We start from the raw sequence: 25,271 nt of genomic DNA on the forward strand, positions 1-25,271 counted from the left end.
AACAGATACTGTACTGAACATCCTACACATGTCATCTTTAGGTTCTCACTGCTCCATCACATAGGCGCTGCTGTCCCCGATTTACAGATGAGGAAACTGAAGCCCAATGAGATTAAGTGACTCAGTGATGGTTATGTAGAATGGTTGGTGGGGGAGCCGTGACTCAGACCCAAAGCTGTGTATCTCCAAAGCTGTGCTTGTACCCATACAACTATCGAACGCCTGCTGTGTGTCTGGTACTATACTTCTAGACGCTAAGACCCAGCAGGGACAGTTTAGTCCCAATCCTTGCCCTGATGGAGATCAGATTCCAGTAGGGAGAGAGACAGCCCAGAGTAATGAGACCAAAATAGACCTCGACGAGAATGAGGCAAGACCAAAGGTAAGCAGGAGTCAGGGGGGTTCAAGATGGTCAGGGGAGGCCACTCTGAGTGGTGCATCTGAGCTGAGATCGGAAAGGAAAGAAGAAAAAGTATTATGAAGAACTGGGAGAATGGTGCTCTGGGCAGAGGCAACCACGGGTGCAAAGGCTCTGAGTGGGGCAGGAGAAGAACAATGTGGGAAGCATGGCCAAGCTGGGGGCCAGATCACTGGGGGCCTGGTCATCCAGGGTTTAAGCTTCATTTGTAGTTATTAGAGGGTTTTTAAGCGGTGGAGTGCTGCAGCCCACTGATGCCCGCACATGAGAACCACCTGTTAAATCTTCAGGATTTTTGCTGTTGTTAAACTATTAGTAGCTTGAAATCAGCCATGGTGGGAGTATTTACACCATGGAAATGGGCAGCAGGTGGGTAAACATTTATCTGCCTCAGACTGGTTTTAGACAGGGAGGTGGGGAGAGTGGATCTGCGCCTGAAGGAGCGCCCTCTGGCTGCAGGGGGGAGAATGGTCTGCAGGGGACAGAGAAGCAGGGATGCCCTGCAGGGAATGTCATTGCAGGGATGCCCCGCAGGGAAGGCCATTGCCTTGGTCCATGTTGGAGAGATGGGGGTTTGGACCAGGATGGGCCAGTGGATGGATCTGAGTGATTTTGAAGGCAGAACCAGTGGGCCTTGCTGAGATGACCCCATTACTGAAGCTCAGAGCAGGGAGGTGACCTGCCCAACGTTACACGTCTGGAATATGGAAGAGGTGTGATTGAGCCCAGGCCTGCCAGGCCCCTAAACCCTTTCTGTTCCCTATACTTCAGTGTTTCCCTAAGTTGCCATGAAGATTCTTCCTGGGAAGCTTATGGTCTAGGATGAAGAGGAAATAATGATGTCCCTGGCTGCCTGTGGTCAGAGCACCCCTTTCCCACACCTCTTCCCAGGAGGGTGGGTCCTCTGAGCTGCGGTTGGGGGTGGGGCGTGGAAGGAGCCAAGATGTCACAGTCATAGACACTGGGAGGCCCAGCTCCCACTGGTGGACACTGGGGCCATGGCGTCTGTCCTCCCTCCCAGGAGGGCCCCAGGAGGGCTGCCCCAGAGATGGTCTTGGAGGGTCCTACGACCTGCTTGGGAGATTCCCAGTTCTGGGATGCGGGACCTCCCCTGGGGCAGGGCAAGGACCAGGGCTGGAACCAGTCTAGGACCTCAGAGGAGGAGCTGCCACAGCACAGCTTCCCGGGGGCCAGGGCTGCTCTGGTTTTTGCTGGGGTGGGAGGGAGGGGATAGGGATAGATCTGAGAGTCTAGCTCAGTGGGAGCGGGGGATCTAAGCAGCGCCAGGTCTTAGCGAGGTGCCGGCAGAATCACTAGGCCCCGCTTGTCTGCCTGCACCTGCCCCCCCCACCCCGCTCCCTCGCCCCCCACAGACTTCACACACTCCCAGTCCCTTCCCTGAAGCCGCCTTTGGCACCAGTCCCAGCAACAGGGCTCGTCTGCTCCAGTCCCTCCCTGTGTCAAAACTCACTCTCAGAAAAGGGTCCTGTACTGGGGGATCACTGTCACTGTGACCTTCTGCAAGAAGCGAGAAGGGAGGAACAGAAAACAAAACTAATCAAATACCTACCAGGTGTCAGGCAGAGCTGCTTGCTTTCCTCAAAGAATTAAAATTACAGAAAGGTTTCCCCTCATACTCAGCCCCTAAAATAAGGCTCTAAAAAGTTTACTCTTATCCTTCTAGACTTTCTTCTTTGTACACACACACACAGGCTATTTTTTAAAAAACTGAGATAATGTTACTGTTCTATGTGGATTATTTCATTTAATCCTAGGTTGTTATGATCTCTACTTTGCATTTCAGGAAACTGACGCTCAGAGAGGTTATGTACTTCTTCTAAGGTCACACAGCTGGTAGAACTGCCTGGCCCCACAGCCTCACTCTCTGCATCTTGGGCATCACCTATGGGTGCAGAAGGCCAGCCTTGTTCCTGTTGGGGGGCATTTGGGGCTGCAGAGCAGGTGGGGCTGGAATTCTGGGCAGAGGCCTGATCCGGCCTTCCCTTCTGCTGTGCTGTGAGACTCAAGCCCTGGGGTCAAATTCCAGCCCCACTGAGTCCTTGTTAATGCTTTTTAAAAGGGGATTCGATTGCCATTTAATTGCGGCTCTGCCCTTGAAGCAGACTCCCAGCTGTCTGTAACAGACAGCTTGGCCTTGGATTTCTCTCTCCCAAAGCCCAGGGCATAGAGGCTGCACTGGGAGGTCTGCGACCTGGGCCACTCACCAGCTGTGGAACCTTGGCAGTTCCTGCCTCTCTCGCCTTGATGTCCTCTTTTCAAAGTTCCTTTCAGCCCCAAGGTAAGCCCATGACTCCACCCCTAGTCACTGCAGCTTGCTGGAGAGAGGAGGGGGAGGAAGAGGACGAACCAGAGCAGAGAGGAGGGCTCGGGGGCAGCTTAGTGGGTTTGGAAGGGAGTGGGTGTTTAAGAACAGGTTCTGGAATCCCTAGACCTGGGTCCAAGTCCCAGGGCAGGACCTATGCAGTTGTACAAGGCCCAGGCTCAAAAGATTCCCGGGGCTTCCCTGGTGGCGCAGTGGTTGAGAGCCCCCGGTCCGGGAAGATCCCACATGCCGCGGAGGGGCTGGACCCGTGACCATGGCCGCTGAGCCTGCGCGTCCAGAGCCTGTGCTCCGCAACGGGAGAGGCCACAGCAGTGAGAGGCCCGCGTACCGCAAAAAAAAAAAAAAAAGATTCCCTACTTGGTTTTACGTTCTGTCATTGCTGTCTTGAAATTCTTAACTTTCTGAATAAGGAGCCCAGCATTTTCCTGTTACGCTGGGTCCCACAGATTGCACAGCCAGCCCCGCTACCGCGTATGAGCCGTGTGCCCTTGGCAAGTGATTTCACCTCATCGATCCTGAGTTTTCTTATCTGCAAAACGGAGTGATGCTTACACCCCCTGGGAGGATTGTTCTGAGAATTCAAAGAGAGATGCCTGGTAAAGAGCCAGGCAGCAGTAAGTCCATAACCGGTGTCAAGCCCTGGTAATTGTGGCCATCTTTCTGTAGGGCTCTGTAGGGCCTGACAGGGAGAAATATCTCCGGAACCGCAGTCTCTCTCCCAGCCTTGTCCACGGGGGCAGGCGGGGGGCACATTTCAGGCCAAAAATAAAATCCTCGGGCTTCCCTGGTGGCGCAGTGGTTGAGAGTCCGCCTGCTGATGCAGAGGACACGGGTTCGTGCCCCGGTCCGGGAAGATCCCACATGCCGCGGAGCAGCTGGGCCCGTGAGCCATGGCCGCTGAGCCTGCGCGTCCGGAGCCTGTGCTCCGCAACGGGAGAGGCCACAACAGTGAGAGGCCCGTGTACCGCAAAAAAACACAAAAACAACAACAAAAAATAAAATAAAATAAAATCCTCACTGGGAAGCGAATGGTGCCACCGTGCGCACAGCAACCCCTGCCTGTGGCTATACTGGGTCAAGTGGTTTAGGGCCCTAAGTTCCTGGGAGATCAGGTGCTGTGGGGCTTGAGCCTGGGGAGAGATGAGGGTCTGGTGAGGCTGCTCCGGCACCTGCTTTCAGCCAGAAGAGGGTCAGTCACGTGACCTTCATAAATGAAGGCCTGACGCCTAAAGGTGCTGATGGAATCTCCCCAACGGCCGCCTCCTTCACTCTATGTCTTGGCTTGTAGGACCCCCAAGGTGTTGTCCCAGCACCTCAACCTCCCAGATGTTTCCAGAGTCCCGACTTCCTGGATTCATAGCTCAGCAATTTCCCAACGGTGAGACCTGGAGCAAGTTACTCAACCTCTCTAGGCCTCAGTTTCCCCATCTGCGAAACACTAACAGGTTTGACCTCGTGGACGTGTCGTAGTAAATCAACGCCCGCATGAAAAGTGCTTACAAGCATGCAGACAACGTCAGCCGCTGCAACGGCTGGCCTGCCTGCTTCCACTCCGCGCTGAGCCCGACAGCGGGCTCCGAAATGCCAGTCTGACCACGCCTCTCCTTCAGCCGCTCGTTGCCTTCAGGATGAAGCCCAGACTCCTTGTTCCGGCTCCTCTGAGCCTCCATGTGGTGAGGCCCAGTTCAGGGGCCATTTCCCCTTTTAGAGTCCACAGCCTCGGGATTTGCTCAGGGCAACCTCCGGCCCCCAAGGCAGAGCCTATGATGTGGCTGTCAGTCAAGCCACGGGGCGGGCACATGACCCAGGCTCAGCCAGCTGGGCACCTTCTGTAAGGACTTTGATTATTATTATTTTTTAAAATAAATTTATTTTTGGCTGCATTGGGTCTTCATTGAGGTGCGCGGGCTTCTCATCGCGGTGGCTTCTCTTGTTTCGGAGCACAGGCTCTAGGTGTGCGGGCTTCAGTGGTTGTGGCGCACAGGCTTAGTTGCTCCCTGGCATGTGGGATTTTCCTGGGCCAGGGTTCGAACCTGTGTCCCCTGCATTGGCAGGAGGATTTTTAACCACTGCGCCACCAGGGAAGTCCCAGGACTCTGATTCTTAAGGATGGAGAAACTTATGGAAAGGGGTTGGGAGGGTTCATTTGGGAGGTTATCCCCCTGAGTTCCTGCTGCCTGGATCTCCAGGGCTGCCCTAGGCCCCGGTCCTCTCTGGGCCTGGGTTTTTAGCCTTTCTTCCGATTCTGTGCAATGTCTCACAGCCTTCCGTTGATGCTCTCTTTGTCCAGAGTAGCCCTGTCAGTTTCTGTTGCAGGCATTCAGAGATCCTGGTGGACACACTCTGGCTCCAGACGCATCCCAGCTTTGACCTTCACCTTGTGCTTTTAAGTGTCTGCCTGCATTTCTCAGTCCATGCCTGCTACTTTGTGCCTCTGAACCTTTGTCCCTGCTGTTCCTTCTGCCGGGAATGTCTTTCCCACCTTATTCTCCTCATTCATTCTTATCCCAAGAACCACCTCAGACATGGTCAACTCTGGGGGGACTTCCTCCAATCCTCCTCTATACCACACCCCCGCCTCCAGGCTGGCTCTGACCCTCTGGGCAGCCCTAGACCCTGGGCTTCTCTCCCTCAGCAGCAGCATTTCCTCGTCTGAACCCAAGACCAGATCCAGGCCCACCCACCTCCATTTCTCAGTTGGCCACAACAAATGTTTTTTGGGCTCCAGAACCATGGAGGGTAATACAGGCAGCTCCCTTGGGACCTGCTCAGGGATTCCTCAGCCAATTAGGACCAAATCCATTGCCTGCTGCTGAGGGGTCACGAGGGGAATTGCTGAGGACTGCGAGATTGGGAATCGTCCCAGAATAACAATGAGCCTGACTCCTCAGGGTTGGCCATTGCTCCAGCCCTAGCCTTTGATCCAGAGCCTGTGCCAGCCTTTGTCATAGCCCCAGCCGCTGCCCCAGCTCAAGCCACAGACCTGACCTCACACCCCACCCTCGGCCCCAGCCCTGTCTCTGCCCCTGCATAGGCCCTTCCCCCCACCTCTGCCCTCACTGCAGACCCCCAGCATCCTTCCCAGTGAGACCCACCCAGGCTGCCCTCCGTAGAGGCCCTGCCTCTGATCGAATGGGGCTTTCGGTGGGGAAGGACTGGCCAGTTAATTGGGCGGTGAATAGAGCAGGTATATCAGAGGTAGGTGCCGCGCCCAACTCCCCTCAGTGGCACAAGACCTGCAGCTCCAACAGTAGGTGACAGAGCCGAGCCTTAGGCAGGGGCAGGGGCAGGACCAGGTTTAGGTCCTGAAGGTTCCTTCTGTTCCTCACCTCCCCTGCCCTGGGCCAGACTATGTCCTGAGCCGTGGACAGGGCTGAACCCTCCATGGTTGCTGAGTGCCCCAGCTGGGGAAGTGCCCGAGCTATAGCCACCCAAAATCAGGTAAAAGGAGGCAAAAGGGGGAGTCCCAGGACAAGCCAGTAGGATTGGGGAAGCTTGCAAGGTTGGGGTATCAGTAAAGACCACCACAGATGACCATCCTTGAAAGAAAGGCAAAAACAGCCCAAGTCTCCCCTGAGGTCACCAATGCCTCTCCACCCCTTCTCCTTGGGAACTGAACCAGGGCAGCAGGGGTAGGGAGGGCCACAGGACCTCGGGGAATCAGGCCGTCCGCTCCACCCACAGGTGGATCCTGCAATGGACACATCATGAGGACAGAAGCCAGCACTGTGATGTCACAGCTCAGCTGCGGCTTTGTACTCCTGGAGCTGTCGAGTGAGTCAGCTGGGCCCCTTCCTCCTTCCCGTGCTCATGTACCTGTGTCCGATGCTCAGGGCTGGACAGGTTGACTGTGTAGCCCCACCCCTTCTCTCCCTGCTCCTCCCACGTGCTGGGGCGGGCCCAGCAGATGGCCAATGAACGGCACGCTTAGGGAGACTGTCTTCTTTTGGCCATAACTAGCGACCAGTCTTAGGTGAGCGGCCCAGGAACTCTTTGCAAGGCTGTGTTGAAACCACCTGTCAACTAGGCCACCTTCCCAGCTTGACCGTGAGCTCATTCAAAGGGTCTATCCCGGTCCCCAGTCTAGCTCTGTAGAAGCTCAGAGTATATGATGTCAGTTAAATGCATAAATGGCTGGAGGGACGGGTGGGTAGAGATAGATGGCAAAGGTATCTCCTTCCTATGTGGGCTACTCTCTCACCCGTCCCCAGCTCTGACCCTCGGAGTCTTTCCTGAATGCTCTTGGAAGCTAGCACCTGTTGGAAGCCCCAGGCATCTTGGCACCCATGGGACTTGACGGTGATGGAGCTGTCCCAGTTATGGGGTGACAAAGGCAATAATGCCACTGCAGAATGGCACATTTGGTCCCTCCAGAGCTGGGGGGCACAGCTCAAAGACCTCAGACTTTGAACTTAATGAAAGCCGAGTCCAAATCCAGCCCTGTTGTACATCCTCAAGCTGGTCACAGGGGCCTCTCTGAACCTCTGTTTCCTTTTCTATGAAGTGGGAATGTGAACTGGCTTCTGAGGACCATCAGGAGAATCAGAAGAGAAAGCTGCTGTCTTGACTGTTGCTGTGGCCATCCATCTTCTTCCTGCCTGGCCCACGTGGCCCTCATCCTCCAGTGTAGCCTGAGGTGGTGAGGGGCAATGTTGGCGACCGTGGACACAGGCCAGGAGGCTGGCCTGAGCAATACCGGTGACAAGGACCGGGACCTGCAGGTGCTGTTCCAGGAACTCTGCCAACTCCAGGCAAAGTACGAGCTGTCCCAAGCCCCGCCGTGCCCCCTGCCTCAGCCCCAGGGCCACCTGCGGTGGGCTAAGCAGCTGGGACTGAGCAAAAATGCCTGAGGAGGCCAGGCCAGGAAATGAACGGGGAGGGGACTGAGGCTCGGGGTGGGGGGGGGGTAAGTCAGCAGGGGCAGCTGATTGGCGAGTGGTGGGGAGGTGGGGGGCTTGGATCCCGCCCTTTGAACTCAGACCTTGGGCCAGTCCCAGGCCCTGTGCAAGCTTAGTCTCCCTCCACGAAGGCAGGGCTGTGGGTGACCATCCCTACGCCTCTGTCAGCTCGGCCCCTCTAAAATCAGCCTGCAAGGTTGCTGCTGTGTCTCCAAGCAGACACCCTGAATCCTTGCCCCTTGGTGACTCTCAATTTCAGGCTGCCCACGAAAGCCTGAGTTATATGCAAAAGGATGGATTGATATCTGCGAGTGATTTTATGGAGAAAAGTCCCAACCGGTCCATCGGATTCTCATAGGGCTTCCCAACCTCCCCACTGAAAGGTTTAGCACTGTAGCTCACAGGGCCCCACGTGGTATTTGCAGGGGGAAGACAATTTTTTCCTGCATTTTTCAGGACTGTATGGATGAGAAAATCGGGCCTGAGAGGCAGAGTGGCTTGCCCTGGGGAAGTCAGCAGTCACTCAGAGATACCCACCACAGCCTTTCCTGCTCTGCCCTCTGCCCTTGACCACTGACCTTGAAGGCGACCAGGGTGGGCAAGCTATTGGAGACTCATCTTGCTTGGTGATGCCCCCTGATGGCTGGGCAGCAGCACGTGGCTGCCGCCCCTCTGGGGGCTGCCGGGGCCCCGACCACAGACTGAGTGCTTATGATGTGCTGGGAGCCCCAGACCCGGTCCCCACTGGCCTATGAGGGAGGGGTCTGGTTACCCCTGTTACGGACGGGCCAGCCAGGCACAGAGAGGCAAAGCCTGTGCCGGATCACCGGCTACTGGGGGCTCAGACCATCTGCCACCAGCTCAGCCTGCAGGAGGGGCTCCATAGACCCCATGCCACAAAGGCCCAGCCTCACTGGTCCCCAGGCCCCTTCCTCATGGCCTGACCACAGGCACCTCTTTGACCTCTTTGTGGCTCAGTTTACTCAGCAGTGAAATGGGGGTGGAGAGACTCAAGTCAGCGGCCCATTGATGGGGTCAGTGACCAGCCCAGCCCGGATCTGTGCAGATCCACAGAGGCTGGCCCTTGCCAGGGGTCACAACCTGGAAGTCCCCAAACCGTGTTCTCACGTCTGGCTCTCTCGCCGGCACTGAAATGTCTCTACAGACAGAGGAAGCTGAGGAGAGAGGTCATAAGGTTTTTGAAGACTATCTGATCAAGGTCCTTGAGAAAGTCCCCAAGGGTACGTAGCTTCCTCAGCAGGCACCTCCCAGCCTGGGAACCTGGGCGCGTGTGAGCTCGCTGAGCACTGAGCTCTCCTGCAGAGTGGGGATCCACAGGCCGGTGCCACCGTGGTCGAGCCAGCCAGGGCACCAGCCATGTGGCCTGCAGCAAGTTCTCAACGTCTGTCTTCAGTGGGAACAGCAACAGTTCCGTGGGCTGGATCGTCCTTTATGAGCACGTAGCCTGGAGCCCGCTGTCTAGCTATAGCGCCCAGTAAGTGTCAGCTGTTATTATTACCTCATCTGTCTTTGATTTTGCTCTTAGGAACTAAAATTACACAGGCATCTGAAATGAGTTTTGTGTTCTGTTTTACATGATTTGCACCAGAATCCACTGTTATCAGTGCTGAAAACTTGATAGGAAAGAGAAGGGGAGACAAACATACATAATTTTATTATCGTCATTGTCTTTACATCACCAACAATAAAAATAACTATTACTGTTTATGAAATATTTACTCTGCGCTAAGCTCTTTAGTAAATCTTTTTTACCCCTCTTTAGGAGCTGCTGAGAACTGTGTTACCCAGGCTCAGTGAGGTTAAGGGACTTGACCAAGGTCTCCCAGACAGGAAGTGGTGGGGCTGGGTCTCAGACTCTGGTCTATCTGATTTCAGAGTCACTGTGCTAAGTGCTCTGGAGCTGCAGGAGCCCCAGGGACTCTGCCCTGGAGGTCAGGGAAGGCTTCATGGAGGAGGGGGCCATTCATGGGGCTCACATGCATTCAGCAGAGGGGAACAGCACTGCAGGCAGAAGAACAGCACAGATGCAGGCTGGAGCCAGGCCCTGTGCAGTGGGTTTGGGGTTGAGTTCCAGTGTGCTGGAGCGCCATTATCCGCCAGGGGTCGCTGGGAGATGTGATTGGAAGGTTGAGCAGCACCAAAGAGCCTTGAGCACCAAGCCAAGGAGGGGCGCAGGCCTCCAGGTCAGGCACGGGGTGTGAAGCAGACCCAGCACCCGGCGCTGCTTCTAGAAGCCTCCTAGTTTGGGACCTTCCTAATTCAGCAGTTCAACCCTGTTCAACCCATCCAGAATGAGCAAAGCTGGGGACCCCGTCACGCGGGACAGCAACAATCCCTGTCCTCTTCCTGCAGGCTCCCCCATTCAGCAGCCCCTCCCGGGGTGGCGGTGGGGGGTTCTCCTGCCTCACTGGGCAGACTTGATCCAGAATGCTTGCTCTCAGCCCGCGGTGGCCTTTCAAATGCAGATTCTTCTCTTGAAGAGGTGGGAGGTCAGTGATGGGGCGCTCTCAACTTCGGGGCTCCAGTGGACAGCGGAAGTCCCACCTACATTATTAGTATCACTGCACCCCTGCAGTGATATGCCCACCCCTCCTGCCATGCACTGTCTCTATAGGCTACAACCAAGGGGAGGAGCCAGAGGAGGCCCCGGTGGAGGCCATGGTGGGGCACTATGGGAAGCTCTTCGCAGTCAGCCAGGACATCCAGAAGCTTCTGGAGGCCTTCTTCAAGATGAGCCAGGCCGTCCACGAAAGCCTGGAGGGAGTCTCTAGAGGGAGGCCATAGGGCTCTTATCCCGGTAACAGCTGCCTGAAGCCCGGCTCATCCTCCTTGGCCCAGAGAACTGGAACGTAGGGACCCCCTTCCCTCTGCACCCCCAGAGAAGGCCTGAGGCAGGGGCGGGCTCCTGAGAGGGTCTGAGTGGGGCGCTCACTCCAGAGCCTTGTTCTGTACCCCTTTCCCTCCCTTTCTGCCGGGTTTCTCCTGAGGAAGACTCAGCTTATCCTTAAAAGGTATTCTTCGTGGTAGAAAACTCAGGAGTTCTAGATTCAGACAGACTGGGGTTCAAATTCCAACTCAGCCTCTGACTAGCTGCATGGCCCTGGGCACGTTTAGACCCCCTCTGAGCCTCAGTTTCCTCATCTGTGACGTGGGGGCAATTCAACCTAGTTGGTAGGCTGTTGTGAGACACTGAACACAAACTGTCTCAGAGTTAAGTGCCCCAAGAGGCCATCTCCCTCATAGTTGGTTCATCTTCTAATAAATTGAACTTTCACCCCAAGGGATGGGCATTCCATCTGGAAGAAACTGCCCTGGCAAAGGCATGGATGGCATGATGAATTTTTGTGCTGCAGCTGGGGCCTGGGGACACGGAGAAGACAGAGGATGGGGACATGGAGAGGACGGGAACAGGGAAAGGGAGGCTGGTGAGTGGGCTGATTCTCGCAAAGGACAGTGGCATGGCATTTGCAGCCAGTCTCTGCCCCCTAGTGGTAGCACTGAAAACCTACACCATTTTGTACGGTTTTTTTCCTTCGTGGGCGGGGCACTGTGAGAAGCACTTAACAAGCTTTATCTCATTTAAACCTCACCCCAGCACCCGGAGGCAGGTGCTTCTATTCCTAGAGCTGAGACTAGAGGAGAGGAGTGAGGTGAGCATGAAAGTAGAAGGTTGGATCCCAACTTTATTGAGAATTTTAATACTTTGTTCATCATGGATTTTTTTTTTTGCATTACCTTTGATTTTTAAAAAACACTGCATTTGGGAATTCCCTGGTAGTCTAGTGGTTAGGACTCCGCGCTTCTACTGCAGGGGCACAGGTTCGATCCCTGGTTGGGGAACTAAGATCCCGCAAGCTGTGCAGTACGGCCAAAACCAAAACCAAACCAAAAAATTGCATTCAAATATTATTTATATTAATTCTGAGTTAAATGTTGCACCTTAGTCCCAGGCATGCCATTTTTCTCATTTTCAAAGTAAGAAAACTAGGCCTCAGAAAAGCGTGGACACATGTATATCCTGTGTCCTCCAAACACATCTCCGCGGGGCCTGGCGTGGGAGTGCACCCAGCACATCCTGTGCCCCGCAGGCCTGGGCCGCAGAGGCTATCACAGCCTTGCCCCCTGGTGTCCTCCCAGCCATTCCTGCAGCCGGAAGGGCCCAGACAGGTGGTTCTGCTTATGGTGAGAAAAACGGGCTCCAGGAGCTGAGCTGGGATTCGAACCCTAGTCATCCTACACGTCCATTTTCCTGCATCTCCTGGTGCCTTAAAGGACGCTGACCACCCAGAACTTTCCCCTCCTCCACCCCCATCATCACTCAGACCCCTGAGCCGTGAGCTCCTCGGGACCAGGCCCAGGGCAGGTGCCCCGGGAGGTCAGCTGCACCGAATTGACCAGCCACCCTACCACAGAGCCTCAAGATCCAGCTCTTCCAGCTGCAGAAGAAGTGTCACCGCAAGCAGGAGCAGTGGCGGCAGCTGGAACACGGTGTCACCTACCAGAAAGACACAGGCAGCTGTGATGTGAGTCCAGTCCACTGGCTGGGGTGGGGGGCGGGCAGCGCAGGGGCGGGGGGCTGCTGTCTCCTGGATAATGATCGGCCCCCAACACACACACACACACGCACACACATGCGCACGCACACGCACACCACTTACCCACTTACCTCTCCTTGGTGACTGTTAGCTTTCAAAGGGCTTCTCTAAGACGAGCCAGATGTCATGTGACAGGTGGGAGAACTGAAGCCACAGATAGTTAAGGACCAGCTGGGATGCCCCCGTACAGTCCCAGGGCCTAGCATCTGCACTCCTAAATATTGGTTGATTCTTCCTCATATCTATTCACAGATGAGAAGAACGAAGCTTGGAAAGAGGAAGTCAGGGCTAAAGTCCAGGCCAGGATTTCTGGGTTCAATCCCTTGAGCTACTCCTTCCTGGCCTGGAGAATGTGGACTAGTTATTCTCCAGACCCCCGGGTCCTCCCCATAGCAGAGTCTGTGCCCTTCTGGCCTTGGGGGCTGCCTGGAGGACACGGGGGAGCAAAGGCTGGGGCACAGCGCTGTGCCAGGCACACTCCACCTGGGCAGGGCGCAGTCAGCAAATGTGGGACCTTCTCAGGCTCTTGTGGGATCCTAGTTTGGAAGACATGAGGGTTGGGGTCTGTGGGCTGCTGACTTCCAACCAAGGAGCTTTGATGGGGAACTGGATTGGCCACAGTTTATAGAGTCTGTTATGGGTCTTCCTCTTGAAGGTGAGAAGTAAGGTTGCTGATCACAACCCTGAAAGCCTGAAGTCCACACCTCTGGAGCTTCCCAGAGTGAGGAGCCCTGGGTTCCCCCATGTCCCCTCCTGGCCCCTCCCCTGGGTGTGGACCACGGATGTGCCCAGCCGGGAGGACCCTCTTGGAAGTTAGTCGGTCCGGTGTCCCTCTTTGCAGAGGCGGATGCTCTGACCCCAAGGTGGGGAGGGACTCGTCCAAGCCCCTTTGGTTGTAGAGCCCAGACCAGCAGGAGGAGGTGGCTCCTGGCTTCAGGACACGTCTCTGGCCTGAGTGAGCTGGGGGCAGGGGGCAGGGAATTCTGGGAGGGGCCCGAGTCTGCAGAGCCGGCTGCTAAACTGCATGCAAATGGTCATCAACAGCGCGGCCCAGCAGTGCTGCGCCTCTGCCCACGGCACGCCCAAGGGCACGGGTCTCTTCTCCAAGCTTGACCTCATCCGGGTGAGGACTCCCGTGCCCGGGCTGGCCTCCGGCCTGAGCCTGTCCTCGGCCTCGGCTCATGGGGCATGGGTGGTGAGCTGCCCTATTCCTCCACGGCTGCATGGCTCCTGCACAGGTGCGGTAGGGTCTCAGGGTCTCTTTTAGGCTCTCAACGAACTTGTAATGAACGCTTATTGGTGCAGGGTCAGAGGGTTGTAAAGGAACTCCTGCCCTGCCTTGTCTTAATGTGGAGCCCCACCCCGGCACATCACACACATACACACGCACGGGGTACACACTCATACAGACTCCTATGGGCTCTCCACACACCCTGCAATATACACAAAACATACGCTGACACACTGCAACCAAACACACCAAGGTGCACACAGATGTAGTCACGTTTATACGGGGAGGCACATTTCAGTGACCGACGGAGCCTCTGCGCAGGGTCCTCATTTTAAACTTCAGACTCTCGTCAAGTCCACTGAGATTTCCCTTCTCAGTCGGAGGGTCCCCACCAGGACCAAACTCCCACCAGTCATAATGCTGATGCTGCAGTAATGGAGGTCATGTGATCAGGTTGGCTTCCACCCACAGCAACATATCTTGTTTTCTTTTTAATAATAGCTTTATGGAGATATAATTCTAGTACTCTAAGATTTACCCTTCTAAAGTGCACACTTCAGTGTTTTCAGTACAGTTGCAGAATTGCGCAACTATCATTAGTATCTAATTCCTGAATCTTGTCATCACCTCCCCAAAATACATTTTGTATCTGGCTTCTTCCACTTTGCATGATGTCTTCAAGTTTCATCCACATGGCAGTACAAATCATTCCTTTTTTTTTTTTTTTTTTTTTGCGGTACGCGGGCCTCTCACTGCTGTGGCCTCTCCCGTTGCGGAGCACAGGCTCCAGACGCGCAGGCTCAGTGGCCATGGCTCACGGGCACAGCCGCTCCACAGCATGTGGGATCTTCCCGGACCGGGTCACGAACCCGTGTCCCCTGCATCGGCAGGCGGACTCTCAACCACTGCGCCGCCAGGGAAGCCCAAATCATTCCTTTTTATGGCTGAAAAATATTTTGCTGCATGGATAGACCACACTTTGTTTATCTATCCATTAGTTGATGGACATTTGGGTTGTTTTCATTTGGGGGCTATTATGAATAATGCTGCTATGAACATTCATGCCCATGTTCTTGCATAGACATGTCTTTTCAGTTATCTTGGGTATATACTTAGGAGTAGAATTTCTGAGTCTTGTGGTAACTCACGAGGTAACTCAGCGAGGAACTGCTGAACTGTTTTCCAAAGTGGCTGTGAAATTTTACAATCCTATGATCAAAATATGAGGATGCCAGTTTCTCCATATCCTTGTTAACACTTGGTGGTCTCTCTTTTATAATTTAGCCACCCTAATGGGTGTGAAGTGGTATCTCATTGTGGTTTCGATTTGCATTTCCCTGATGATTAATAATGTTGAACATTCTTTCACGTGTTTATTGGCCGTTTGTATATCTTCTTCGGAGAAATGTCTATTCAGATCCTTTGACCACTTTTTAACTGGATTCTTTGTCTTTTTACTGCTGAGTTGTAAATATTCTTTGTATATTCTGGATAAAAGTTCCTTATCAAATATACGATTTGAAAATATTTTCTCTCATCCTATGGGCTGTCTTTTCACTTTGATGGTGTCCTTTAAAGCGCAAAGATTTCAGTTTTGATGAAACCCAATTTATATATTTTCATTTTAGTTACTTGTGCTTTAGGCATCATATCTAAGTAACTATTGCCTAATCCAGGGTCAGGAAGATTTACACCTAAGTTTTCTTGTAAGAAGTTTATAGTTTTAGCTCCAATATTTAGGTTTATGATGTGTTTTTAGTTAATTTTTGTATATGGTATGAGATAGGGGTTCGCTTTCATTATTTTGCGTAAGGATATTCAGTTGTCCCGATACCATTTGCTAAAAACCTGCTCTTTCCTCATTGAATTGTCTCCTCATTCTTGTCAAAAATCAATCGGCTGTAAATGTGAAGGTTTATTTCTGGACTCTGAATCCTATTCCATTGGTCCTTACGTCTGTCCTTAGCACTGTCTGGATCACTGCAGCTTTGTAGTAAGTTTTGTAATTGGGAAGTGAGTCCTCCAGCCTCACTTTTCCTTTTTGAGGTTGTTTTACTCTTGTAACTGCATGTCTTGCATCGTGCGTGGAAGTTCCGTGTCTGGGTGGGTTTCAGGTCTGGTGTGACCCAAGGCTCAGTGGCACCACGAGGACCTGTCCTTTCCACCCTCCTTTGTCTGCCAGCTTCAGCATTGGTTTCATCCTAAGTCATAACTTGCTTTTCTCTTTCGAGGCAAGTTCAGTGGAGTTGTTTGAACTCGGGATTCTTAAGCGCCTCTGGGACACGGGGGGCGAGTCCCATGGCCAATGTTTTCTAGCAGCAAGAGTCCACAGTGAGCGAGCCTGCGTCTTAGTTGAGAAGAGCTCAGGAGAATTTCACAGGCAGTTATCAGGGCCTCTCTGCTCCATGGCACAGCTCTTGGGGCACCATTCACAGTGAAGGCTGCATAACTGGCATCCCCTGAGGCATAGATCCTTCACATCATGATATATGAATGAGCATTTAAGTAAGGGCACATTTGCCCTACAGTCACAGTGTATTAATTTCATCTTCTTCCCCCGCAAAAAGGAAGAAATTACCCAGTGATGTCAGGGTGTCCCAAAGATCTCCCTCAGCAATCAGTCAAGTCTCAGAGTCACCCACATGCGCTCGGCATGGTACTAGGGAAAGAGAGGTGGAGGGAGATAAAGGTCACCTGGCCCTTAAGAAGTGAGTGCCGCTCAGAGAGGGAGGCTGGGGGCAGTCAGGGTGGGCTTCTCGGAGGAAGCAGTGAGAAGAGGCAGGCAACCACATTCAGGAAGCTGCACAAGGACCTGGGCTTGGAGCCATCCAGCTCTGCCACTGCTGGGCTGTGTCGCTTCAGACAAGTCACTTAACCTCTCTGAGCCGCAGTTTGCTCATTTGCCAATTGGCATTGATACCACATCTTTGGCAGCGCCCTTGTGAAGACTAAAGGAGACGCAGGTCAACCTTGATGTTGCTTTGGTCCCTGGGAGGTGGTGTCCAGGGGCCAGAGTACAGTCAAGTGAGAGAGATTTCTTTTTCTCTTAGGAATTTATGTTGGACACAATGGAGACTGTGAGATTCATCTCACTGCTCAGGGGACCTAGAGTGTGCTGGACAGCAGACAACCCCAAGGACCGGGGCCTCAGAAGGTACCCCAGACCATTCAGGAAACATTCAGAGAGTCAAAATTCGATCCCCAGGACCCCCTTTCCTAGCACCCAGACTTCAGAGTCCCCAGCCTGTACTGACACAACGCAGGGCCACCAGCCCTGCCAGCATCACGACCATCTCTTTACCTGCTTGGCCTCCTTTTTTCACTCCTGAGTGGGTGGGAGCCAGGGGAGGCGGAGGTCAGTGAGGTGGGGCAGCTAGGGCCAGGTGGGGTTGAGGGGGCACTGTTCCCTGCATTGGGGGATTGGCAGGGATGGAGGTGAGGCCTGCCTGGGACCGTGGGCGAGACAGAGGGAGGTTCCCGAGTCAGAGGCAGCAGCCAGGTGGGAAGTCCCAGGTTGGAGACCTGCACCCGGAAGCCGGGGATGCATTTCTCGCCGTCATTGGTCGGTCTGTCTGGGGCCAAGGAGCTTGAATGGACGCCCGACTATTAGGAACGCTGCAGTCATAGGAACTCTCACAGAGAGCCACCCTGAGCTATAGGATGCATGGGAGCTGGCCTGGCCCACAGCAGACCGGGGGTGCTCAGCTTGTAGGAGAACATGTCATCACTGGTTCCCAGAAACTGGATACCAGTTTGGTGCCTTCTGCCCACCTGAGGGTCCCTGAGCTGCCTGGACTGAGTGCTACTCTCAGGGGGACTGGGGGCAGGGCAAAGCCCCTCTCTAGGCTGGTTTTCCCACGTGTGAAATTGGGTGCGAGGATGTCTAAGGGAATCCTCTCTCCAGTCTGACATTCTTAGGTCAAGGTTGGAAAGGCCTCTGCGTGGATGGCACTGGCTTGGTGTTATTGAGCCACGGAGGTGAAATCACCCTGGCAGCCACCACAGCCCCGGAAAGGATTCACTCCTGCGGGTCTGCTGATGGTAACTGATTTAGGTTAACTTTGAAGGTTCAGAGCAACTGATTTGCAGCAAATGGGGCATCAGCAAATTACCTTTCAAAGGGGAGTTTCAGAAAAGATGCTGCTATTCCTTCAAAAAGCACCGAGGGTCTGCTGTTTTCCAGGTGCTGTTGGGAGAGGGGACGGGAGGCTCGGAGGGAGGGGGTGGGAGGCTGGGTAGGACTTGGGCACTGAAATATTTAGGGGAGCTAAATATAAGAAAGAAGGTTATGTAGGGTCAGGTCTTAAGAGCAGTTTTTTTTTAAAGGCCGGGGGGAGCTGCAGAGAAAGCATCATTTTGAGTTTCTGACTCTCAGGGCTTTGGGGCAAAGAGAGCATCCCAGATAGGGCTTGAGTCAGATTTCAGAAGGGAGAGGTTGGGGGAGGGCTGAAGAAACTGAAGGGAACACAGGGTAGGGCTTCCAGTTTGGCTGGAGCACAAAGAACCCGACGGGCAGTCTGAGATGGTGGGCTGGGGAGCCACCGTGGGGTCCCAGAGGCCAGGCTACGAGGTTTGGAGGCCATACCTGGGGGTGTCTTAGTCCATTCTGGCTGCCATAGCAAAATACCATACACCAGGTGGCTTAAACAACAGACGTTTATTTCTCACAGTTCTGGAGACTGGAAGTCGAAGATGACAGCATTGGCAGGTTTGGTGTCTGGTGAGAGCCCACTTCCTGGTTCAGGTGGTGGAAGGGGTGATGGAGCTCCCGGGGTCCCTTTCTTAAGGACACAAATCCCATTCATGAGGGCCCCACCCTCATGACCTAATCGCCTCCCAAAGGCCCCACCTCCTAACACCATCACACAGGGGTTAGGATTTCAACATAGGCATTTAGGGAGCAGGTACATTCAGTCCATTGCAGGGAGCATCTCACATCCATACCTCACTGCTTACTTGCTCTCCACCCAACATCCACTTTCCAAAGAGATCGGAAGTATCTCATTAGCCTCCCTGTAATGTGGGCACATGTTAGGCCAACAATCCTTAGATTTGAACGTTCCTCAGGAGGGCTTGTCACAGAAGAGTGTGGGTCTACCCCCAGAGCTTCTGACCCAGCAGGCCTAGGGTGGCCAGGCCTTAGAATCTGCATTTCTGACAAGTTCCCAGGTGATGCTGCTGCTGCTGGTCTCAGGCCCACACTTTGAGAACTGCTGCTTGGGAGTAACGGCAAATCCCAAATGCCTAAGCTGGGCTCTGCTTCTCCTGGAGTACCAACTCCCCCTGCCTGGCCTGCAGTCCCCATCTGCACAATGGGGCTAGCGTCATGGGGACCTGGCATCCTGGGAGGGCCATCCCCACCCCGTCTGACCTCCTGGGAGGTGCTGAACATGACACCCTGTTAGGGGCCCAGGGAACAGTCCTCTCACTTTGCCCACAGGGGCTCTGTGAAGAGCTGTTGTCTTTCTGTCCTCTGCCATCTGCCTGCTGTGCACATGTTGTGTGTATGTTTGCAGGTCTAGTTCAGATGTTTGGCACGCTCCCTGGGGAGGAGGGCCATCAGAACAGATACCTGGGGTGGCAGTGACCTGGCCATTAGTCTAAGTTCGCAGTGGGCACCTGAGTCTTTTAGGAGCTCCCAGCCTCCTCTGGGCAGAGCTTGGGTCATGAAATTGACGACTGGGCACTGCGCTTAGGGGCCCTGATCTCTCAGGCTGCTGGCATGTACTAGAACGCTGGGGTTTATCCTTGCTGGGCTTTCTTGTCAGACAGAAAGCTCTCTCAGCCCTGACCCTGTACCTTTAAAGCACTTTCCTCCTGGGTTCCATATTAGCTGGGGAAAGGCCTTCAAGGGCATTTGGAGAAATCCACGATGGTTCAGGTGCCTTATGAAATATCATTTCATCTGACTGCCCATCCAGATCCTGAGACCCCAAGGCACTAGGAGGCCCAGGGCTTGGACATTTTCTGAGACTGAGAGCTCATTACCTGACATCAAATTCCAGCTTTAATTTTCTTCAAGTGTGAGGACATTCTCTCTACAGACCATCCAGGAAGAGTTGGACTATTAGCTACTGGCTGGTGCTGAGAACATTGGCTATTTGGCAGGAAAATCAAATTATGTCCTTTTTCCACACCACATACTGTAGTATATTCCAGTTCCTTTGAATGATGGTTTTCCAATTTTAATGTTCATTAAAACCACCTGTGGGGCTTCCCTGGTGGCGCAGTGGCTGAGAGTCCGCCTGCCGATGCAGGGAACACGGGTTCGTGCCCCGATCTGGGAGGATCCCACATGCCGTGGAGCGGCTGGGCCCGTGAGCCATGGTCGCTGAGCCTGCGCGTCCGGAGCCTGTGCTCTGCAACGGGAGAGGCCACAACAGTGAGAGGCCTGCGTACCGCAAAAAAAAAAAACAAGAAACAAACAAACAAAAAAACCCACCTATGACACTTGCTAAACAGGGCTCATTCTCAGAAATTCTGATTCTGGCATGAAGCCCCCAAAATCTGGATGTTGAACAAGCATCCCAGATGGTTCCAGTGCAGACTGGTCTCTAGTCACAGGGTGAGAAACACTGAATATCTCAATGTCAAAAAGAAGAAAACCTGCTCCACATTTACCTGGTCTTTAGTCAGGAAGAACTTTGGAGGCATGAAAGCAACAGAAGTGACACCTGAAAATAATTTGACCATGTAAAAATGAAAAATGCATCCACCTCAGAACACAGCCAAATATCTAAAGACAATAAACTGGGGGGAAATGGTGAGAAATTTGAAAAAGGATCAATGTTTTTGATATTTAAAGAACGCTTACACAGTAAAAAAAAAAAAAAAAATGACATCAATTGTTCATTTCAGCAAATCACAAAATAAATAAAAATGGCCTATGAACATGGAAGGTATTTCCCTTCACTAAAAATAAAATTACACCTCATAACTTCTGCCCATCAAAAAATGTTTAGTTAATACACTAAGGCATATAAGATAGGCTCTCCAACACTGCGAGGTTGTTTGCATAAACTCTCTGGAAAGCAATTTGAGAAGAGATCTTAAGAAGCTTACAAAATGTTTAGGTCCTTTGGCTCAGCAATTCTAGGTCAAGAAATTTAAGTTAATAAAACCAGAGCTATTTGGTTCAAAATGACAGAAAGCCCAACTCAACTTGGCTTAGGCCAAAAAAGAGAAGGTATTGGCTTATGAAACGAGAAGACCAGGGATTGTAGAGCTTCAGGAACGGCTCGATCAGGAGCTCAGTGGCAACAGAATCCAGTCTGTCTGTGGGCTCTGCTCTGCCGCAGCTTGGCTTCATTTCCAGGCTCAGCATAAACAAGATGGCTGGCAACAACCTCGGCCCCGCATCCTTTAAAGTGGAAGTCAGAGGAAAAGAGAGAATGTCTCTTCCCAGTAAACCCTGGCAAGTCCCAGGATTTACTCTAATTGGATCACCTCGAGTCAGGTGTCGCTCTAAACAAATCTCTGATTGGCTAGGCCTAGGCTCCCTGTGCGTCCTGAATGAATCTCTGTAACTAGGGGAGATTCCATGCTCTGATTTCCAGGACTTGATCAAATTTTTGTTTGAGTTTTTGTGAGGTGGAGTATCTTTCATGGCTGGGGACCAACCATATGAACTGAAAGAAGGGTTCCCCAAAGGGAAATCAGGCAGTTGTTATCACAGGGAGGTGAGGCCTGGCGCTGGGCAGGCACAAGCCAGAAATGCCCGTTACCATACAGAAACGGTGTCTGTACCAAAATGTCCACCACGCTGTCACTTACAGTAGCCAAACTGGATACAAACTCAATATCTCAGAGGAAGAGTTCAGTCAATGATGCAAAACTTTATGATTTTATAATTCTGCAGCCATTAAATTCCATGTTTTCAAAAATAATGTAAGGAAAATTATCTATAGGGTGTAAAGTTAAGTGAAAAAAGCAAGCATTTTTTTTAAGTTGAATATAAACTCAATTTAGTAAAAATTATATATGTAAAAGAAGGAAATAGACTAAAGCAGTGCTTCTAAGTGGGAGGATCCTGACCCTGGGGTGGAGTGGGAAGTATTATACCCACCGGGTGCGGTAGATTGAGTAAGTGGTCCCTAGTCTCCACCCCCTGTGGTGGCGCCTACATCTGCGCTCCTGCCACAGGCTCAGTATTCACTTCTTGGCTTTGGGTTGGCCCTGTGACTTGCTTTGGCCAATGGGATGTCAGTGGGTTATGACACAAGCAAAGGCTTAAGACTTATTGTGCAGTGGGGCTTGTGTGCCTCTGGGAGCCTCCTGGTTGCAGGGGGATGAGAGCCACAGGGAGCTGACATAGACCAACCTGCAGCTCAGATCCACCGACACCATTCAATCCTTACTAAATCCACGGCCCGCGGAGTGAGAAATAAACGCTTATAATTGTAAGCCAGTGAAGTTGGAGGTTGTTTGTTACACAGTATTACAGCAAGAGCTGTCAGATACACCCTCACACTTCTTCAGATTCCATGCTCTCTCCAACCCAAGAATCACCAGCGTGTGGGGAGCCAATCCACCTGCTGGGCGGGAATTGGGTTCCTGAGGAATGCTGAGGTGTCGAAAAAGGATTAGGAACTCTGTTCTGCCATGTTCATCAACCCATCCTCTGGATTGGAGGATTCTAATTTTTAATTTTCTTCTTTTTACTTTTGCATATTTTCCAAAGTTTCTGCAATAAGCGTGGTTAACTTTTATAACCAGAGGGGGAAAACAACTTTATTCGAAAATTGGAAAAATTAATTGGAAACCAACTTTTCTTTGCATCTCACTGATCCTAACCTTTGGCGTCTCCAAGAACAAAGCTAACCGTCAAGTCCTTCACCCACAGGACTCTCTTCAAGTCTCTGAAGACAGGATTCTTGGCCCCTGCACGCTGTCTTTTCTCCAAGTTCAGCAATTCTTGAATGTGTCTCCACTCTCTGAATGGACGCCACTGGTTTCTAGCCTTAAAATGTGGTGTCCCAATCTGAGTTCCATTCTCCAGGTAAGGAAGTTGGCCAGACAGGGATAACAGGATAGGTCTGGAAGAGGCTTCCTTGCCATGGCTCCACCTGCAAAGGCACTGGGCGTTCCTGCCTTCACATCCCAGCCCATCACCCTGGGGCATCAGGCTCTGCCCATCCCTCTTCTTGGCCCAGGAACGGCCTGGCTACTTCGAGACTTGTGCCCGAGACTGTAAGTGCTGGCCAGCCCATGGGAACATCTCAAACGTCTTCAAACCCGAGCCCACCTGGCACCAGTATGTCCCTGTCTCTTACTAGGCACCTTCAGAAGATGCTGCACTGTTTCCCTGCCCTTTGATGCTGCAGCTCGCTCATCCTGGCTGCCAGCTACCAGGATGCCCAGCCCTGGGTCTCCAAGCTGCTCTCCAGCTCTGCGCAAGGGGAGATGTGAGGCCCGGAGCTGCACCTCCCTCACCCCTAAATCTCCATGCCTAGTCAGGACCTGGCACAGAGCAGGTGTTCAGTGTTGGACAAGGGGGGATGTGTGAGTCAAGAGAGCTAGGCTCCCGATGACTCTTCCCATAGTGAGAACTTCCTGATGTGGTACTAGGATGCTGCTTTGGGGCCACTGTACCTCACTGGGTCCTCCCCACAACCCGTGATCTAGAAAGTGGCAGTTTCCCAGTTCCATTCTACAGAAGGGGCAGCTGCAGCTCAGTGCAGTTCTGTGACCTTGAGGTCACACAGCCGCTCAGTGGTTGAGCTGGGACATTTATCTCAAGTCCATCGGGCTCCAGATGGAACAATGTAACTGGAAACAGTTTGGTAGCAAAAAGAACTCTAAGAACAAGCACTGACATGCACTGGACGCTTGCTGTGTGCCATGTACTCTGCTAAGCTCGTCATTGTTCCTGCAGCCTTCATGCCCACCCTGTGAGAATGACTATCCCATTTTGCAGATGAGGAAATGGCGGCTCAGAGAGGTTGAAGGCTTGCCCGAGGTCACACAGCCCAGGGTGCAGGCCCCACATCTGTCTCCTTTCAGAGCTGATGTTGTGGGCTGAAGGGGACATGGGTATGAATCATGAACTAGCGTCAGGAGTCAATGGCTTACGTTCAAATCCAGGTGGAATCAAGTTCTCAGGTGGAATCAAGGGAGAGTGCGCGACTATAGATCCCTGCTGCTCAAAGTGTGGTCCGGGGACCTGCGTCATGGGCATCACCTGGGAGATTGTGAGAAAGGCAGAACCTGCATTTTAACAAGGTCCTCTGGGGATCCATGTGCACAGTAAAGCGCTGGTCTGATTTGCTCTGAGGCAAGCCTGGCCTTACCCTCAGGTGAAGGTGGAACTCCCGAGGACAGCACCAGCTCTCATCATCAGGGTTCTGCTGGGGTCTGGGAGGGGCGTCTGTCTGTGAACTGGGAGGGGCGATGTCTCTAGCCCGCCAATCAGCCACCTGGGTTCCCACTGAGAGCTGCACACGGTGCATATGTGCTTCGAAGGAGGTTCCTTCTGCCCTGACTTTCTTTCCCTGCCCGTCCCTTCCCTATCCACTTCCAGCCTCACCTCCTTCATGAAGCCTCCCCAGCTGCCTCTGCCCCAGGCAGAGTGAGCAGAGCCCGCCTCTGGCTGCCACCCCCTTGTAAAAGGCTCTCAAGAGTAATTACCTCCTTATAGGTGTCACTTAATTGTTTACATTTGTATCTCCCCCACTGGAAGGAGAAGTTCTCAAGAAGAAAAGCTATGTCTTAGCCACATATTCCAGTACCCATTGTGGAATAGGCCCTCAAGAAATATGTGTTGAATGATTGCATCCTTATATCCTCTGAGTAAATGAAGAATGAAGGAAGGAAGGAACGAACGAACGAACAAAAGTCTTAAGCAAAGGAGTGAATCTCTAAGTGAAAAATTTTAAGGACCATGTAGGAGTCCAAAGTGAGGGATATTTGGGGGGACAGAGGAATCTTGGCTACCACTTGGCCCTCAGGGTCATCCACGTCCCATGCATCGATACCGATGGATACCTGGGGCCATGCCACTTTCCAGGATGAGCTGTCTCCCCAGCAGTCACGTAGGGTGAGCCTTGCTAAGCCAGGCAAGGGTTTAATGAGTCCTCCAAGGGAATTATTAGGGGAAGAGCTCCCTCTCTCCCCTCTCCATAACATCATAAATCATAGAAATGCTGTAGCCAGTCACCTGGGCTGTTCCAAGGAATGAGGAAGGAGGGGGCCTCAGGACAGCCAGTGCCCACATTGGAGCCTGTGACAGACAGTGTCCACCTCTTTGGAGCCAGCAGAGACTTGCTCTGGGGTGAGTGAAGCCACACAGGCCCACAGGGCTTTTTCAGTCCTCACTGGCCTTTAACATGTGGAGTTGGGATGGATGAAATGGAAGAGAATAGAAAAACATGATTGACCCATGTGTGTGTGTGTGTGTGTGTGTGTGTGTGTGTGTGTGTGTGTATTTCTGTCTATTACTAGTTTATACATAATGGCTGGATAGATTATCACCAACTCTGGAGGATGGACTTGGGAAGTTCTGACTAAAAATAAGATCACATGGTATCTATAAAGATGGCTGATCCAAAGGTTGGGAACTTTCACAGTTTCTTTTTTTTCTTTCATACCGAATAGTGTAGCACATCATTTTAAAAGATTTCAAAAAGTTGATCTAAGACCTTTATACAGTTTGGATTTTACCATAAAGTTTTGCATAAGATATAGTCGGGGGAGTGGGAATACCTACAGTTTTTTATTCCTGCAATGATTGATTTCATTTGTCTATTTCCTGTGATCTCATATAAGA

The 25,271-nt window shown here is 52.5% G+C and overlaps 1 protein-coding gene across 1 annotated transcript; it reads left to right on the plus strand.

Moving 5' to 3' along the window:
• The first annotated feature begins 7,411 nt into the window (after positions 1-7,411).
• Positions 7,412-22,915, plus strand: CCDC197 (coiled-coil domain containing 197). Its single transcript, XM_030883489.2, is given in 12 exon segments — positions 7,412-7,518; positions 8,826-8,845; positions 8,848-8,901; positions 10,296-10,438; positions 10,440-10,478; positions 12,094-12,204; positions 12,932-12,997; positions 13,283-13,399; positions 16,558-16,753; positions 16,935-16,942; positions 22,660-22,760; positions 22,831-22,915. Coding segments are annotated over 12 exon segments (1,047 nt in total).
• Positions 22,916-25,271: the final 2,356 nt, after the last annotated feature.

Source organism: Globicephala melas, chromosome 2, assembly GCF_963455315.2.
Source record: "Globicephala melas chromosome 2, mGloMel1.2, whole genome shotgun sequence".
NCBI lineage: Eukaryota > Metazoa > Chordata > Mammalia > Artiodactyla > Delphinidae > Globicephala > Globicephala melas.